The sequence below is a fragment of the Equus asinus genome, chromosome 10, assembly GCF_041296235.1.
Source record: "Equus asinus isolate D_3611 breed Donkey chromosome 10, EquAss-T2T_v2, whole genome shotgun sequence".
Classification (NCBI taxonomy): domain Eukaryota; kingdom Metazoa; phylum Chordata; class Mammalia; order Perissodactyla; family Equidae; genus Equus; species Equus asinus.
In genome coordinates this window covers 23,829,625-23,848,905 of record NC_091799.1, presented here as the reverse complement: position 1 = coordinate 23,848,905, position 19,281 = coordinate 23,829,625, and the positions used below count along the sequence as shown (strand labels likewise).

The 19,281-nt window shown below is 51.1% G+C and overlaps 1 protein-coding gene across 17 annotated transcripts in view; it reads left to right on the top strand.

Annotated features, from left to right (window-relative positions):
- The window catches only part of DAB2IP (DAB2 interacting protein), a 194,479-nt gene that overhangs the window by 70,375 nt on the left and 104,823 nt on the right, over positions 1-19,281 (top strand). For 5 of the 17 annotated variants that reach the window (XM_070518817.1, XM_070518821.1, XM_070518819.1 and 2 more), the window contains exon 1: positions 17,557-17,702. The exons of the other annotated variants lie outside the window; for them this stretch is intronic. In XM_070518817.1, the coding sequence (XP_070374918.1) occupies positions 17,612-17,702 (91 nt within the window). In that variant the 5' untranslated portion in view covers positions 17,557-17,611. Of the gene's footprint in view, positions 1-17,556; positions 17,703-19,281 lie in introns of those variants that run through there. 17 annotated transcript variants of the gene reach the window in all.

Genomic DNA, 19,281 nt, shown 5'->3' with positions numbered 1-19,281 from the left:
CACTTCCCTTTTCTAAGTCTCAGTTTCTTGAGCTGTAAAAGGGGGCCAGCAGGCCGCGGAGGATTCCAGGAGAGAGCTAGTTCCTGCTGTGAGAAACGGGAACTGCACAAATGCCCTATAATGCTCAGGCCGCTGAGCCCTCCTGCAGCCACCCCACCCTAGCTCAGCGCCCTGCGTAACCTTTCCCTCAGCCTGCTTCCATCCCTGACTGCAGAGGCCCAGAGAGGACCGGGAGTCCCTCTCCTGCTCAGCTGAGTAGACAGGAGACAGTCAATGTGTCTGGCCATCCCTGAGCCCCAGCTCTCAGGCCCGGTCTGTGCAGGAACCCCTGCTTTGTGCCCCAGCCTTGAAGGAGCTCGCAGCCGCAGGGAGTAGGGAGGAGACTGCTGAACAGAACTCACACCTGGGGAAATCAGGGAGCGCTTCACAGAGGAGGTGACATTTGGACAGAGTTTCATAGGATTGCCCTCGGCAGAGGGAGTGGTTGAGTCAGATCTGGGTTCATATCCCAGCTCTGCGCAAAATTGTCCTTTAATCAGTTACCTCTCCAAGCCTCAGTGGCCTCGTCTGGTCAGTGGGGTAGTGAAGGCAGGGTTGGCTAAGGAAGGAGAGCGGATGCCTGGAGAGCTAGAAGCCTGTGCTGCCTGCGACTTGGGCACAGTTACGTGTGAGCTCTTGTTGTCCATACTCTGGACGGAAGGAACAGCCTGTGCAAAGACAGGGAGAAGGAAAACGTCTTGAGTGTTGTGGACAGAGTTCCTCCTGGGGTGGCCGAGGGGGGTCAGTGGGGGAGGGGGAGGATAGCAGGGAACAGTAGTTTGGGCCTGATGAAGGGCCTTGAGTGCTGGGGAGTCCTGCTGGTGGGAGCTGCCTGGCAGGGCGACAGGTGGAGGCTGGAGGCCTAGAGCAGCCACTTACCTCCCTCCACTGCACCCCCATCCCTGATTCGGCCCCAGGGCCGCCCCTCCTCCTGAGGGCAGTGCCCCACCCAGGGGGTAATGCATGCTGGGGGAGCCACCCCGTGGCCTTGACCTCCCCTTTGACCTCCGGCCTCAGTCTCATCTGCTTGGGGACTTGATCTCATGGGAGTGACATCACACGCCAGAGGAGGAGGTGGTAGCCGGCACCCCAGCTCCCATCAGGCCCTTGCTCCACACCCGTGTGGCCTCTGCCTCTGCCGTTAGCAAGGAAGGACAGTGACCGAGAGGTTGGGGGTGTGTTTGTTCAGAGACGGGAAAGCACGGGGGAGAGCTGCCCGGTGGAGGCCTGCAGCTGGCCGCCAGGGAAGGGGTTGTGGCCGGGCTGCCACCTCTGCCTGCCCTCTGCCCCCACTGCCCCTCTAGAACAGACTTGAGAGCAGGACTGTGTCCCTGGCAGGGCTGCCAGTGGGGGACCGCATCTGCAGCCCCCAGGTTTCACCAAAGAGGGACATTAAGCAGGTCTCTTCCCTTCTCCAGGCCCCAATTTCCCCATCTGAAGAATGGGCAGAGTGAGACTCTCTGTTGATGATGGCCAGATGCAGGGTGGAAACAGTGACCTTTGGATGGCGAGGGTCGTCTGGCCGTTTCACGTTGTGCCTTGTGACCCAGAGTCTACTTGGCCCATGGATTTGAGGGGGTCCTGTCCCCAGAGGAGTGTCACTTGTCTGGGTGCCTTCCCACTTTCCCCCACCGAGGTCAAGAAGAGCTTTGTCTGTCTGGCCTGTCTGTCCCCAGGGCTACTGGGGGAGATGCAGGTTTTCCTCTCACCTTGGATGAAGTCCTGGCCCATCCATTCAGCTGGCAAACACATCTTGAGCTCCTCCTGTGTGCTGGCTCCAGCCTGGGCACTGGGGCACGTGGGGACGAACTGTATGCTCCCAGCCCTCGGCAAGCCCCCAGTCAGTTGGGGAGGCTGGCTTGCTGAGGTGCACTGGGGCACAGAGCCCTTTTTGGGGCACAGAGCAACGGTTAGTGGGAGCCACCATCTGGTTGTGTGACTCTGGGCACGTCCCGGGGCCTCAGTCTTCCCATCTGTCCAGTGGGGCCAATCCCGCCCTGCTGGCTCTTGTGTCGGGAGACCTCTTGGAGTGCCCATGCCTGTACTCGGGAGGTTTAGATTCTTTTCTTCCTGTCTCCTGAGTTTTTCCAGGGGCCCAGCCCCGTGCCAGGCCCAGCCTGGGCGCTGGGGGCTTGGCGGATGTTTCCTGCTGAGACGGTCAGTTCCTCCTCCGTGCCTATACACACCCCCGTCGCATGGCCCTGTGTCTGGGCTGCTGTGTGGTCCCCTCCCCTCCACCTGGGTCTTTCCTTTCAGGGTCCGCTGGAGTCCGCCTGTGGGGTCTTAGGAGGGGGTCCCAGGAATGCCCGAGCACACTTTGAGGGTTGCAGGCAGGAGCGCCTCACAGCAGTGCCCAGGAGTGCTGGGGTGACCTGACGTGGTGCTCCCCTCCCGGGGCTTAGAACATGGGGTCCAGCTGGGGACACTGAGGCACAGAGGGGCCACCTTCACAGAGCAGGGTGTGGAACCCAGGGCTGCTGGCCCCCAGGAAGATGGTGACATGGTTCGGAAGGGTACTGGTTTGACACAGCCGCTTCCTAACTGGGAACAATGGCTAGGGGAGGGCCTGTGTGCCACCTTAGGGAAGGGCGGGGACTGGGAACTCCACCTGGGGACCCTGGCTTCAGGGAGACCAGCCAAGAGGCCCCTGGGAGTAGCTCGGACCCTGTGGGCTGGACAAGCCTGAGAATAGCCCTGAGGGTGGGAGCTGGTTGTATCTTGTGGGTCCATCTCTCCCTGCTGTCTTTATTTGTTCCCTCTGGGGCCCCAGGCCTGGCTCTCTGTCCCCAACTTGGATGAGACTTCTGAAGTTGTACATGCACCTTTTCTGCCTCGTGTCTTCGTCTGTTCCTGCTGAGACATGATCTCTCTTTTGGGGCTTGGCCTCAGCTTCTCCAGGCTCTCCTCCTCCTTACATACCTCAGGGACTGGGAGGCTCACTCTCTATCGTGGTGTGTAATAAAAGCAAAAATAACTTCTGTGTGCCTGGCAGTGAGCTTAACTGTGCTTGCCTTATCTCGTTTAATGCTTAGAACAACACTGAGATAGATACTGGCATTAGCCTCATTTTATAGGTGAGGAAACTACGTCACAGAGAGTAGGAGCACTGTCCAGTGTCACACAGCTCAGAAACAGCGGAGCCCAGCTCTGCCCGACTCCAGATCCTGCACTTGTAAATGCGCCACCTCACTATTCCTTGGACAGGCAGACCTTTCTGAGGTTAGGCCTTGGCTTTGATAAGCCCACGTCCTCCTCCTATCTGATTTGCACAGTCAACGACTCTACCGAGTGTTCACGGCCATCATCTCCCACAATTCTGGCCATAACTCAGGAGGGAGGCAAGGGGATGACCTCCTTGGCATCGGCAGGGGGGTCAGTCCTCCTGATTGGCTCTTCCACCTGCCTGGGATGACTCAGGTGATCCCCCAGGCTCAGTCTCTTCCCCTGCCCCCACCCCCTGTATCCTGATCTCATTCATGTTCTGCCAACCTTGTCCTTTCCTTGGGCAGGTCACAGGTCTTCGCCAAGTCCCTTTGTGCAAAGGGTTCAGTGTTCCCTGGTGTGAGGTCCCTGGAGACAGGCAGACAGCTGGTCCTTGAGGCCCCACTTAATCTGCCTCTGGGCCTTTGAGTTTGCTCATCATCTTTAATAATAAGGAAGATAATAGCTGCCTTTTACCCAGCTGAGCATGTGCCAGGCCCTGTGCCACGAGCTTCACCTGATTCTCTCATACCTCATTTCAACTCCCCAACCCTCCTAGGAGGTGAGGGTCGTCATCAACACTTCCTGTTGTCAGGTGAGCAAACCGAGCTCGGGGTGGTGAAGTCACTGGCTTCAGAGGCAAGGTTTGGACCAAGGCAGCAGACTGCAAAGCTCTCGTTTGGAGCCACCCTCAGAAGCCCAGTGCTTCCTCTTCTTTTCTTTGGTGGGTGCGATTCAGAGAGCACTGGAGTGGGCCAAAGTGCTCTTGATCTCAGTGGGTTGGGTGTAGAGTTCTGATTCCGGGCGCTCCATCCCTGCCCGGCTGCGTTCTGTGCTTCCTGGAATCTGGTGATGCTGGGAGCCAGCCTGGCTCAGCTGCCAACTTGGGAGGTTGGAGGCATTGATCCTTGTGGGCTCTGGCGGCTCCAGCACTGGGAGCTATCTGTTCTCTTTGACAGCTGGGGAAACTGAGGCCTGCAGAGCCAAGGCCACTTGCCCAAGGTTGCGTCAGGATGTTAAGAGAGATCCATGTCTGGAAGCCGGACCTCCTTGCGTCTGATTTCAGTGTCGGTTTTGTTTATTGCCTTTCCTAAGATTAGCCCAGATGGGGAAACTGAGGCAGCAGGGCTCCTTGTTGGGTCTTCTTGGAACAGGGAATGGGGGGGGTGTTGAACTCTTATGTAACAACGCAGATGTGCTCACGCCCTGGGCCGCATGCGTGTTGTGTTTAGAAATGACATGAAGCCTTTCGACTGTTTTTCAAAGAAAAGCAGCGGCTGCCATGTTTCCCCTGCACCTTCCTCTGAGGCCACGTGGGTAAATGTCAGGAAAGGGAGAGTGTTTCCTGGTCAGGAACATTCGGAGCCTGCCGGGAGCTGAAGTTTTGTTTTCTGTTGAGTAGGTGTTTGGGGAGTCAGTTCCTGGCCCTCCCTCGCCCCCGCCCGCTGTTCCTTGCGAAGGTTGCACTTGACAGCTGCTGGGAGGAGGGGTCTGAGGATGAGCAGCGGAGATGCCCGCGCGTGGAGTGGCGGGGTGGTTATTTTTAGCCATCCCGATCCGGTGGAGGCATTTGAGCGTTTGTTCAATATTTAATTATCCATCTGAAATTGGCCCACGTGGCCTTGAGTTTGGAAGCGGCTCTCTGGGCTGTGATTTCCTCTGATTGCATAAATAAGGAAGTGAGGGGACTCTCAATAGCCCTCCAAATAATAATAATGAAAAAAAAAAAAGAGTAGACTCGGTCCTCAGAAAAGACAGGCTTGGTTGCGCAGTCTAGACAGGCCACCTGTACGTTAGCAGAAAAGACGAGTCTGCCGAGGACGCCCGTCACACCCTCGGAAGTGCAGCCGTGCCTGCTGGATGAGTCCCAGACTTCGCAGCTGCCTGGGTTTTATTTGGGATGGGGTTTTCCCTCCTTCGCCAGGTTCCTCTGTTGACTTTGACAGCTGCTGGTCCCCCAGAGGTGGATTGGGGATTTTGCTTTTGGAAGTCTTGTTAGCTTTTATTTCCCTCCTCTTCTCCCTGACAGACAGGAGAGCACCAGCGGCATCTGGGCTGTGTTATTTCTTCTTTCTTGGCCCTTGGAGGTGATTTGTTGACACGGCTGTAAAATGAAAAAGGCAGAGCGCAGGGAGGAAGATGTGGGAGCTGGGAGGCTCTGCCCCCCTCCCCTGAGCCCCTGGCGGATGAGGGAGCGAGGGGAGGGGAAGAGAGAGTGGGGCCAGAGGGAGCCAGGCAGCCAGAGATGGGCTCTTGTTTGATGTCCTGCTTGGTATGGGGGTTTGTAGAACCTGGATTTGGCGATTGGAAACCAATAAATTGGCAATCTGGGATAGTCTCAGGAAAAAGTGGTTTTCTATTCATTTATATCTCTATTTTTGGGACTGAGTTTGGCCCAGGAGTGTGGCAAGGGCGGGAGTCCTGACTGTACTATAAATGCTGTGTGACCTCAGACAAGTCACTAAATGTCTCTGGGCTCAGAAACACTTCTAACAGGTAGATGCAACCCAGCATAGGGTAGCATTATAGGCTGGGTGAGTTGTCATTGTCTGTTCCTCCAAAGCCTGAGGGTTCACTGCAGCTCTATTAGGGCTGATCTAGAAATAAAATGTGATGCCTGTGGGGATGGCAAGCATCCAGATGGTTTCTTGGCATCCCCTTCCCCCCGAGGCTGCTGTAAGTATCACTTGTACTTGTTCAGAGTGGCAGAGCTTTAGTGAGCCACCTACTGTTTGCACGCCCTGTGCCAGGGGCTGCCGTGGAGGAGGTGGCCAGCCCCCACCTCAGGGAGCTGAGCCGAGGGGAAGGTGGTCCTGTAATCAGGTTAGCAGGACTGGAAGGGGAGGCAAAGCCTTGGGTGTTAAACCAAGAGGTTGGAACTCCCCCTGGCAGGCTGCGGGGAATCAAAGGAAGGATTTTGAAAATAACAGTAATTCCAACAACGACTTCCATTTTTTGAGCACTTACCCAGTTCCCAGTGCTCTTCTGAGTCCTTTGCATGCATCAAGTCATTAAATCCTCATTCTCACAGATATCTCATCAGCTCCATTTTGCAGATGAGAAAACTGAGGCTCAGACGGGTTAGGTGGCTTGCTCAGCATTACCCGGCTATGGAGGGTCAGAGTCCAGCATGTTTAACCCTCACGATACCTGCCAGAGCTGTGGTTTAGGAAAATGATTTTCAGCCACCAGCAAGCTAGACTGGCGTGGTGCAGGGAGAAGAGAGTGGGGAGAGTGGGTACCAGTGATCATAGGTGGCTGTGTCGGCTGTCCTGGTGCAAGAGGCAGTGGGTCTGAGCTGGGATAGGGGAGAAGGAACAGACTAGTTTTGGGGAGTGGGGACAGCTACGGGACCCTGAGGAGGTATCCTGGAGGACTCAGAGAGGACGTGGAGTTTGGAGGCCTGGCAAGGAGGTTATTCACCCTTCCTGGGGAATCCCGGAGGAGGCCAGGAGGTGTGGGGTCTGGGGAGGCAGAGGGCAGGTTGGGAGGAGCTGACAAGTCGGGAGGAGGTGACACAGGGGAGAGGCTGCCACCCTCATCTGAGGACCACTGCTGGACGGACTGCCACATTTTCTCCCTGACCGATGGCAAAATGAGAAAAGGCAGCGGGTGCAGTGAGTTTCCTGTGACATGCATTTCAGTCACTCTCCTTTATGCTGAGATGATAGTCTTTGGACTCCTTTGGGGGCTAGAACATTCCTTTTATGAAATACAGCATGGTGATAATTGTTTGTTTTAACATTGTATTTGGCCAGGCAAGAAATCCATGGTCGTGTGTCACCCACCCCATATTATGCTACCCCATGATTTCTATTTAGGAAAATTGAACTGATGGCTGAAATTCCAAAATGATGGCACTCAGGAGAGAGAGCTCCTGGGGTTGTCCTTACAGCAAGAGGGCTGGGAGCTGGTGGTGGGATAAGGCACTTGGGAGGGCCTAGGCTAGAGGGGAGGGTTTGGGGTGGGGAGAGGGGCCCAGCAGAGCTGTGGGCATGGCTAACAGGCCGCCCTGGTGCTTGATGCTTCAGGGCCAGGGGCTGGCACCAGACTGGACAGAGGGGCTTTTGGGGAGCAGCTTGAGGAGGATGGTGGGAAAGGTACTGGAGGCCGCAGGGGGTCAAATAGTTGCGGGGGGCGGCGCATGCAGAACTGGACAGTAGTGGAGAAGTTTGGTGGGAATAGACGTCCAAGATAAGCTTGGGTTTCCCACTAACTATGCAGACACAGTTCACCTGGTGTCGAGGAAGCTGTTCAAAGTTGCTTGTGTAGCAGCAAGCAGGTTGGGGGCCCGAGCACCCTTGCCTCTCAGCACTAGCCTCTGAGTTCTCCTGGGATGGCACCCGGAGCTTCGGAGGACCCAGGCTGTCACCATCCTGTCCCACTCCCAGAGGCAGCGCTGGGCCTGGGGCCTGGGCAGCCCTTCCTGGGGACGTTATGGAAGAGGCTCGTGAGTTAGCAAGCATCCCCGGGGAGATCACCAGTTACTGGCCAAACCCCTCCATCTCCTCCTTTTTTTAAAAAAATATAATGTTTATGTTGGTGTTCCCCCCCCAACTTCCAAGATTACGAAAGCAACAAATACCCATTATAGAAGAAAATTCAAAAATCACTTTTAATCCCAGCACCCAGTGATAAGCTCTGGGAGCATTTGGGGGTTATTTTCAGACTTTTTCCTTTCTTTCTTGAATTTTTTGAAAATTCGAAAATATTTGGAAGTATAGAAAATGATTTTGCAGACACCCATGCACTCACCTCTCAGATTTAACAGATGTTCACATTGCTGTACTTGCTTCTCTTTCTTTCTCTCTTTCTTTCTTAGAAATAAAATGATTCGGGTGCTGCAGGGGTCCACAAAGTCCAGCCCACAGGCCAGATGACCTGCATGCTAAGAATAGCTTTTGCATTTTTCAATGGTTGAAACAAAAATCAAAAGAGGAATAGTTTTGTAATGTGAAAATTATATGAGATTCAGATTTCTGTGTCCTTAGGTAAAGTTTTATTGGACCGAGCCATGATTATTCATTTACGTATTGTCTGTGGCTCCAGACAATGTGTTCATGCTATGTTGGCAGAGTCGAGTAGTTGAGACGACGAAAATATTTGCTCTCTGGCCCTTTATGGAAAAAAATCTGCTGACCCTTGAGATGTAGCTTCAAGCCTCCTACACTCTCCCCAGGGATAACCAGCCTCCGGAAGGCGTGTGTGTCCTGCCCACGTGTGCTTTTACTATGCATGCAAATGCTTCGGAATGTGTGCTATTGCACTGTGTGCTTCAAAAATGAATACAGAGAAACTGCACAAGAGCAAACACATGTCTACACCTGGGACCTTCTTACTTTCCTGAATTCCAGCAGCACAGAATAAATGCCAGCTCTCCGCCGGGCCCGAAATAGGCCCTGCGGCTGCAGAGCAAAGAGTCACAAGAGGAAACTCAGGTATAAAAATGGAGAAGGTGACACCGCCGACTAACGTTCCTAGAAATCCTCAGAAAGCAAAGGAGGAAAGAGACTCAGGGACGAGAGAAGCCTTCAGGCCAGTTAGTTAATCCTTGGAGTGACCGTGAAATCCAGGGTTTTCTGGAAGGCTGGGGATTTGGTAAGGGAGGTGCATGTCAGGATGAGGAGTAGGAGGCATGTATGTCCAAGGCAGTTGTTAAGGGGCTCAAGTAGAAGGGCGTAAAGAAGAGCTGGGGGCAGTGTCTACAGAGGCTGAAAAGTTTGCAGGCTTGTACTGGTCTGTTAATGAGGCTGACCAGGGGCCAGGGAGCAAATCCTTGCACTCTCTTTTGGAGAGGCCCTACACAGGATCCTGGGATATGACAACGATGAACCCACCTCCTCGCCTCTTCTTTCCTACCTCCCCAGGGCCGGCAGCCTGAGCCCTCCACGTCCCCTCTGAAGAGCTGCTGTGCCCCCCACCAAATGCTCTATGTTGAGGATTCTCAGGGCCAGGATAGGACCCCAGCCCTCCACAGTCATCGCCATGCCTCTCTGCCAGCAGACCCCACCCCCACCAACAGTGAGCAACCCCCACTGACTCTGAACCGTGTCCTGAACCTAAGGACAACTGAGCGCTGATCCCAGTTCCATTGGAGAGACTACGGGCTATGGCGGTTCCGTAGTCTCATGACACTCTCTCCCTTCCCCACACCTGATGTCATGGAAACAAAATGTGACCTCAAGTGAGGCGTCCGTCATCTCTTCCTTCCTTCCGCGTTTCCTTGCTGTGTGGTCCTGGTCCTTTCAGTTGATATTTTTGAACCTTGGTTTCTTCCTGTTAAAGTTGGAGCTGAGGTTTCTTACTTCAGGAATCAGTTTTAGGATAAAAATATGCATATATGGCACAGTCACTGTCTCTCTCAGATCTGTTTCTCCACGTTTCCTGGTGGTCCATTTTGTGTACGTGTGTGTGAGGAAGACTGTCCTTGAATTAACATCTGTTGCCAATCTTCCTTTTTTGCTTGAGGAACATTGTCCTGAGCTGACATCTGTGCCCAGCTTCCTCCATGTTATGTGGGATGGTGCCACAGTGTGGCTTGGCAAGCGGTGTGAGGTCCGCACTCGGGGTCCAAACCCGGGAACCCCAGGCCGTGGAAGCGGAGTGTGCGAACTTAACCCCATGCCACTCGGCCAGCCCCTGGTGGTCCATTTTTATTCTGTAGAGATATCCAGTTGTTCTAGCACTATTTGTTGAAAACACTATCTTTTCTATCATCAGTTTACCTTTGCACTTTTTTCTGAAAATCAATTGACCAATATATGTGTGGGATTATTTCTGGACTCTCTCTTCTGTTCCTTTGACCTATATGTTTATCCTTATGCTAATACCATGCTGACTTGATAAAGTAGGTCTTGAAACTAGGTAATAAGTCCCACAATCTGTTTCTTCTTTCTCCAGATTGTTTGGCGCTCTAGGTCTTTTCTTGGCCATCTACATTTAAAATTGAGCTTGTCATGTCTCCAAAAGGCTGCTAGGATTTTGATTGAAATTGATTGAATCTATAGATCATTTTGGGGAGAAATGCCATCTAAACAATATTTGAGTCTTCCCAATCCTAGAAACGTAGTGTAGCTCTCGCCCTTTATTTAGATTTTCTTTAATGTCACGACATTATTTTTTAGATATTAGCCTTATGCTTGTTTTATTAAATTTATTCCTAAGTGCTTGGGATGCTATTTGTTAATTACTATGAAGGGTGGAAATTTTACTGCACTTGCAAGCTAACAAGTTAGCTTAGTAGAGTTTCATGGGTGCTGGCAGAAAACATGAGACCCCTGGATCTGAGGCAAAGGACTCTGTGACTCCTGGCATAGCAGGTAGCATGAACTTTGTGTTTGCATCAATTCCTTTTCCCTCCAGGTTCCTAGGGCAGTCACAGATGGTCTGTTGTAGAACATAAGATGATCCGCGCTGTTGTTTTCCAAATTCCAACTTCATGTCCCTTACGGGATCTGATATACAGCCTGTGGGTCAGCTGTTCCTCAGGCTGCAAGTTACACAAAGAACTGAAATTTAGTTTGCTTTGGTGTTAAATCATTAAGTTAGAAACTCGGAGACAATTTAAGACTTGAATTCCAAGTTGTTAAACACGGCAAGGTAAAGAGAATTTTAAAGTTTTATGTAAAAATCAATATGTATACACTTAAAACTTTATGCCCATTTTAATTTGTTGGAAAAAATAAGCCCATTATATCCTATAGCCCTGTTTTTCTAATTTAACAAAAGAGTTTTTAAACAAAAGTGCAGAACACTAAGTCCTGCCTGAGGTGGAATTTTTGGGGAAAAGAAATGGTTTATATTTTCTGAATGAAATGAAAAATAGGGTGAATTTAATAATACATCTGAATATTTAGGTTTTGATAATCATGGTTCCCTCTTGAGTGCTATAATTAGAACTTACTGTAAAGAAGTATTATTGATGTAATTAGAATCTATACTAAGCATGAATACACAGGGTGCTGAAAGAGCATTGAAAGATGAGATGTTCTCTGTACACACATGAAAACGCCTCTCAGCTATATTATGAAATAGCCAACAACGGGACCATATACTTTTGGGGTTTTCAAGTATAGGTGGTTATCACGTATGTCATTTGATAACGAGCATTGTGGAGAAAGAAAGAAGTTTGCATTATATATGGTGATGAATATTATATTTCTGAAAGGAAGCTCGTCTCCTTTTTGAAGGCAGCCATAGATGTGGAAAAGGAGAGATGAGAGACCTTGAGAGTCCACAGTCCTAGATCGGCCAATGGTCTGATATTGCTATCCCTTTGTCTCTAGTGTAATTAGAATAAATTGTGCCTTCATCAGTTGGTGTGTTGGTTTTCTATGGCTACTGTAACACATTAATACAATTTAGTGTCTTAAAAGACAACACAGATTTATTATCTTCCGGTTCTGGAGGCCAGAAGTCTGAAATCAGCTTCCCTGGGCGAGAATCAAGGTGTTGGCAGGGCTGTGTTCCTCCTGGAGGCTCTTTGGGAGAATCAGTTTGCGTGCCTCTTCCAGCTTCTAGAAGCTGCCCACGTTCTTTGACTCACGGCCCTGCATCACTCCCACCTCTGCTTCCATCACCGCATCGCCATCTCTGCCTTCTCTGACCATCTCATCTCCCTCTTATAAGGACCCTTGTGATTACATTGGGCCCACTCAGGTAATCCAAGACAACCTCCCCATCTCAAGATGCTCAGCTTAATCACATCTACGAAGTCCCTTCTGCCGTATAAGGTAACATATTCACAGGTTTAGGGATCAGGATGTGGGCTCTTTGGGGGCCGTTAAATTCTGCCTACCGCAGGTGGGTAAGATTTCGGAACCTCTAAGGAGCACCCATCCTCCCTGTCTGAAAGATGGATGACCAAAGTTGAACTGGAAAAAAATGTGTTGGGGAGGCAGGAGACCTACCAACTTAATGCAATATTTTGGCAAACTCACTCCTGATTTGGCTAACTGTTAAGAGCAGATAGTAAAGGTACAGATGTGCTTTATTAACACACAAACACGCACACACACAGATATACACAGAAGCATCAGACGGACTGCTGTTTCTGGAAAGTTCTAACAACCTGAAGCCTCCATGGCCTGTTACCATGGTGATTTTATCTTTGGCTCTTCCTGTAGTCACCTGGCCACTCCTGCACTTGGGGAGGGGGCACTGGTCCCCTGGTGTTCTGGCCTTGGGAGCTGTGTTCCCTCAACCCCAGGTTTGTTTCTAAGTCCACTTGTTGAACTTTCCTGATCCACCTTCTCTAACTGTCTGGTCATTTGGGCTGCTGTTGATTGTGATGTAATTTATTTTTATTTCTTTTCTCTTTCTTCTTTTTTCCTCTTTACATGTATTCAGAGGGTACAATTTTTACTGAATCATTATACCACTTATTTATATTTTAATTTTACCATCAGTTTGTGGAAGTCTGAATTATTCTTCCTTCAGTAAATGCTAGTCATCTGTTCCCACCCATAGCCCATCGCATTCTCCACAGAGAACCTCTGATAAGTTTTTGAGTACTGTTTATGATATTTTTCTATGTTAAGTGCACACACAGACAAACGGGAAGTAAAACATCATATTAGTTTAATCATATAGACAGCAAATGGACTTTAGCCTAAGGAGTCCGTAGTAAGTGAGCCTTTGCAGTGCTTTGTGTATTTCTGTGCCTCTCGCCTCTTGATGGCTGGTCCCTCTCCCTACTTGGGCAACACTGGGTACCAATACATTTCTGCGGTTGGTTTCTTGAGATGGAAAATCTCAATTGTTTATACACAGATAGGATTCCATATGTTTCAAATAAGCTATTTATTAACTTTTCATTTTGAATTATTACAGATATGTAGGCCGTTGCAAAAACACTACAGAGATGTTTCCATGTACCCCTCACCCAGTTTCCCCTGATAGTTACATCTTACGTAACGATAGTACACTATCCTCCAGCATCAGTGCCCTCCAACCAAAGAGCCACCAGAAACACACCTCTGGTTGAACCAGTTGGATTTATTACTCACTGCGGGGAGGGAGAACACACATCGTGGGGAGAACACACATCTCAGTCAGAGTGTGGTAGGAAGAACCTTCTATGGGATTTGGGCTTTGGTTGGGTGATTTGGGGGAAGTCTAAGGAAGCGGGGTTCACTCTAGATTGTCCGCTGTCAGAAAGTAGGGGCGGTTCTATGATGGGGTGTCTCGAATCTTGTCTCTAGGGAGAGGAGGCAAGCACAGGGATAAAGCTGTCATTGGGAGAGAAGCTGCAGTCACTCATTTTAGCCAGGGTCCGGGGGATGCTCGGTATTTTGTGGGTGGCACAATGCCCCTGCTTTGTTGGTTGCTCAGACAAAATTATGAAGTGGGCTTGTTTCATCTCACTTTATCATGGGAACCTGGTCTGCAGTTGGTATCCTGTGAGGTTGTTTATGTCCAAAAGGAGAATAACGTGGCATAACTGTGAATGCCAGGTCAGCTTCCAGATGTCAGGAGCTGCTTTCATCTCTCTTTTCTCCCTGTTTCTGCACGTTGCTGTGATGGGTGTGTATAATTTTGTGCCATTTTATCACATGTGTAGGTTTGTGTGACCATCATCGCTATCAAGATGCAAGACTATTCTGTCACCACAAAGATCTCTCTTGTGTTGCCCCTTTTTAGTTACACCCACCTACCTACCTCTGACCATCCCTAAAACTCATCGTTTCTCCAGCTCTGTAACTTTACCACTTTGAGAATGCCTTATAAATGGAATCATACACCATGTGACCTTTTGATATTGGCTTCTTTCCCCTCCACATAGTGCCCTTGAGATCCACCCACGTTGTTGTGTATATCAATAGTGCATTCCTTTTTCATTGCTAAGTAGTATTCCATGGTATGTGTATTAATTTCCCCTTGCTGCTGTAACAAATTAAAACATAGCAGCTTAACAACACAGATTTGGCATCTTATAGTTCTGTTAGTCAGAAGTCTGATATGGGTCTCAGGACTAAAATCAAGGTGTTAGCAGCCTGCGTTCCTTTCGGAAAGTCCTTGGGAGAGATCCATTCCATTGCTCATTCCTTGTTGGCGGAGTTCAGTTCCACGTGGTTATAGGACTGAGACCCCTGTTTTCTTGCCAGCTGTCAGCTGAGGGATGTTTCCAGTTTCTAGATAGAGGTTACCCCCATTTCTCAGCTTGTGACCCCCTTCTTCTGCTGTTCCTCTCATGCTTAGAATCTCCTGCCTCTTCTTTCATCATCGCATCTCGCTGACTCATGCTTCTGCCTTCCTCTTCCACATTTGAGATTATTCCCACCAGCATAATCCAGGCTAAACTCCCACCTCAGGGTCCTTAGCCTTGAGTGCATCTGCAAAGTCCCTTTTGCCATGTAAAGTAACGTATTCACAGGTCTGGGAATTAGGGTGTGGACTTCTTTTGGGGCCATTATTCTGCGTCATACAGTTCACCTATTGACTATTAACTGTTCACCTATTGAAGGACGTTTTGGTTGTTTCCAGTTTTTGGCTATTAGAAATAAAGCTGTTATGAACATTCTCATTAAAAAAATGTGTGTAAGTGGATTGCATTTTATTTCCTTTTGCAGCTTACTTTTTTCACTCAGCCTCCTATTTCTGAGTTTTATTCATGTTGGTCTTACAGAACTGGGTCCTTTGGAGTGCCATTGTGTTCCATGTGAATGGTGCACCCTGGAGTCATACCCTCTTTCTTGCTGTGTAGTATTCCACCACATGACTGCCCGAGGTGCAGTCCTTCATTCCCCCGTTGGTGGACATTTAGGTTGCTTCCAACATTTTGCTACTACGGTGTTGTAGGAGGCGTCTTTGTGCAGAGGCGTCTCCATGAGCAAGAATGAAGCATTTTTCTAGACTGGACGTGTAGGAGGGGAGTTTCTGGTTCTAGAGTGTGTGTGTGTGTTGGTTTCAACTACCTGTTGTCTAGTTCTCCAAAGCCTTTTGACTTCACTGGCAGTGATGAAAAAGTTCCTGCATCCCTGTCAGTGTTTGGGGTCACTGTTCTTTTTAATTTTTTTCTATCCGAAAGGTGTGAAATGGTGTCTGATGGTTTTAATTTGCATTTTCCTGCTCACTGTTGAGGTCCAGCACACGCACACATCCCCATCCCGCCCCTCCTCCTTCTTTTTTTTTTTTTAAGATTTTATTTTTTCCTTTTTCTCCCCAAAGCCCCCCAGTACATAGTTGTATACTCTTCGTTGTGGGTCCTTCTAGTTGTGGCATGTGGGACGCTGCCTCAGCGTGGCTTGACGAGCAGTGTCATGTCCGCGCCCAGGATTTGAACCAACGAAACACTGGGCCACCTGCAGCGGAGCGCGCGAACCCAACCGCTCGGCCACGGGGCCAGCCCCCCGCCCCTCCTCCTTCTATGCTCTTGCTGACTTCTTTTCTCCTGACACCAGTGTTAGAGGTTGTTGCCTCTGCCTGTTTTTAAGTATTAAGATCTGAGCAGTGCAACCTGACAACTGAAATTTGGTGTCTTGTCTGAAATTACAGGATGTTCCTCGGGCCTCTGTGTTTCCATGGCAACAAGTAACAGTCATCCTTCATGATTAGGCGGTATCCTTGGCAACCAAGCCAGCAGCATTTGAATGAAACCAATTTTATTTTATTTATTTTTTTTTGCAAACACATGAAGGTTAAAATGCACTTCTCTGGCCGTGGCTTCCAAGAATGGGAAGACAGCTTGCCTTTCCTGGTAAAATGGAGACTCTTTTGACCTCCTAATGGAAAGGGGATCCAGGATCAGCTGGTCCTGTAGCCTAATTATGCAGGTTGGGAGCCCGGGAGGTCATGTGGAGGTCACACAGTGAGACTGAGCAGAGGGAGGACTCCTGGACAGTGCTCCGAGGTCTGGGGGAGACTGGAGGAGGTGCTGCTTCTCCCTCCCTGGAATGTGCCTCTAGGGAGGCGCCTTGTGCTGCACCATGTTAGCAGATTCTTGTAACCTCTCTGGGCTTCCACTTGCACCAGCTGTGTAGCTTAGACCTCTGGGGGCATGAGACCCAAGTCTGTCTTCTTCTCCAAATTAGAAAAAGATGGGCTGTAAATCAAAGGCCGCAGGCAACTGTGTTTTTGTCAAGGACTTGGGCTAAATCCCGAGAGGCAGAGTTAGGACTTGGGGTCAGCTTTGTGGCGTCTTTGCTTGAGTAAAATAAAGGGATTGTTTTTGTTTTGATGACGGGAAATAGAGACAGTTGCTGCTCTGACTGCCTGACTCACTGGATTGCTGATAAATCATGAGCTCAGAGACAGAGAGGGGCTGGCCTGGAGTCACACAGCAGGGTCCGGGTTGAGTCCCGTCTCCTAGTGCTAGCCTTGGGCTCCTCCCCCTCCCTATGCTCCAGGTAGCCTCCGCCTTCTCTGAGGCCCTAAGTGTGGGTTTTGGGGGACAGCTGAAGGGGCTTTCAGCATATCCTCTTACTTCCTACTCGGGGGAACTTTAGAGGAAGTCCCTTTTGCCTCCCAGAACCCCAGTTTCCTCATCTGGAAAATGGAACTCCCCACAGCTGTCCGAGTTGTCATCATGTGGGGATTGTCTTTGAACGGGTCCAGAACTTGCATTCTCAGTGGGGGCAATGTTGCCCCCAAGAGGGCAAAAAATTGGTTCTTGGTGGGGGGGAGTGTCAAAAAACATCTTACTCTTTTTCTATATAAAGCCCAATATACATATAGTACATAAAAGATGCTTACTCTATATGTGGTATTAAAATTTTATGCAGGGGGGAAATAGGAAAAAAGGGTCCAAAAAGACTCCTTGGGGGAAGGATAATGAATAAAAGATAGAAAAATGCTGGTCGGAACCAGCGAGCCACGAGGTTAGTGTTGTTAACTTTGTTTAGAGCGTGTGGCAGGCATGGGGAAGGTGTTTGGGGTGTCGGATTGGGAGAGAGCCTGGCCTGGCCCAGACTCTGCCCTGATGTCCGGTGTGACCATGGGCACGTCACCGCTGCTCTCAGGCCCGGTTTCCCATCCGTATGTAAAGGAGGTCCTGTCAGCTCCATGAGTGGGGACCGGTTCTCAGGCAGCTGAGATCCCGCCTGGTGGATCAGTCGGGGTCCAGCAGGAAGCAGATGGCGCTTACAGCAGGATCATTTGAGATGTGGGCGGGTGTGGGGAAACCATGAAGAGGAGGGCAGGACCCCAGAGCTGGTAACAGCCGGGGCTGATCCGCCGAGGCCCTAAGGAGGGGAGGAGAGTGTGGTTACTAGAGGCGAGAGCCCAGGAGACAGGGTTGTCTTCCTGGTAGCTGGGACCGTCAGTGGAGGGAGGCAGCCGGCCCAGGTGACGCTCCTCCCTCCCCTGATCTCCCGCCAGGGCTCCCCATTGGCCAAACCCCGTGGAAGCTAGAGGGCCCAGAAGCTCCGTTGATATGGTCTACGTGGGTCAGCCTCCTGGAGCAGAAGGCAGGGGGGAGAAGGATGGAGGATGCAACTGGGGCCAAGCAGAAGCTGCCTGGAAAGGTATCAAGGTTCCCCTTCAGTTTCCTCTGGAGTTCAGGGCCCGGCCCTGGGCATAGACTTGGAGGCTTGAGAGGGTCTTTGCTATAGAGCTGTTGGGCTGGGGGCAATGGACAAGTTCCTTTCTTCTGGTCTCAGCCTCCCCATCTGTGAAATGGGTGACAGGACCAAGCAACCCCTGAGGGCCTCCTGCCTCAGACCCAGGAGGCGAGAGATGGCATCCTCGCAGCTTGTGTCGAACATGAGTCTTGGTCTCAGCTGCCTTCCAGGGCTCCTTGTGTCCTACCTCGTGACTCCATGTCTCTCTTGCCTAGAGCCATGATGGCCCACCTGCCCAGGAAGGGGTGGTGAAGCTGTGGCCAGGGGTGTGTGTGTCGGAGGAGGGAGGGTAGATCCTGAGAGGCTTCTGGAGGCTGAGCACAGTGCCCCACAAGTGAGTCAGACAGAGTGGTCATGGTGGACCCCCAGGTGGAGGTGACAGGGGTTGGGGGAGAGGTGAAGGCAGACTGGGGAGCACAGGAAGAGATTTCCTAGGGGAACCTCCAGACAGAATGAGTGTCCCCTAGAGTGACCAGCAGAGACCGTGGCAGAGGAGTGAGGAAGGTGTGAACAGGCAGCACCACAAGGACGTCAGTGAGGCCCTAAGAGACGGCAGTCCCTGGGGTTAGGAGGAGCTGAGCGGAGGAAGCCTTTCTGGAGGAAGTGGCCCGGGGCTGGCAAGTCTACGTCCAGACCTGGTGTTAGCCCCTGCCCCAGGCCTGCCCAGTGGTCAGCTGGGGTTGAACCTATCTCTGCAGGCGGCCCACCTCCCCCAGGCCCAAGGTGGCTTTGCCTCCTGGGTCATTGGCCAGGGCTCAGCATGGAGCCTGTCCTAATGGGGTGAGGGGTTCAGCTCTGTCCTTCCCCACTTCTGAGGACCCCATCCAATCTGGCTGCATCTGTCCTGGGTATGTGCACGTGTCCATGCGTCCACCCATGACGAGTCCCTGGGGGTGGGTCTGAGCAGGTACACGTCGGACTGTCTGCATAGATGTGAACATGTGCATGTGTCTGCTGGGCGTGCGCCTCTGGCTCTGCACCCGTGTGTGTTCACGTGTACCAGGGAAATCTCCACCTCGTCCTTTTCCTTCCTTGCGAGTCAACAGGTTTTTCCCAAGCACCCCCCACGCACCAGGCTCCATGCAGGGCGCTGGGGACATGGAGATGCAGCCGGCTTAGGCGTGGGTGTTAGGAGTTCCGCAGTCAAGTGCAGGAGACACACACACACATACACAGACACACACAGTGTGCAAAGTGAGAGCGTTGATGGAGAGACTCAGGCCCGGCTGTTGCTATAGGAGCCAGAAGGAGGCTGAGAGCTGCGGGCAGAGACGGTTACCAAGGGTGTCCTCCAGGGCCTGCAGGATGGGTCAGGCTGGAAGGAACAGGAAGGGAGTCCTCTGGGCGGCCACAGCCAGAGCAGTGGGAAAGAGGCAGCCAGTGCCAAGCATGGTGTGGAGGAACTGGCGAGGACAGTGGGCAGCTTGGGCTGACTTGGGAGGTTTTAAGCAGGCATGCTCGGGCCATGGCTAAAAGTTTGTTT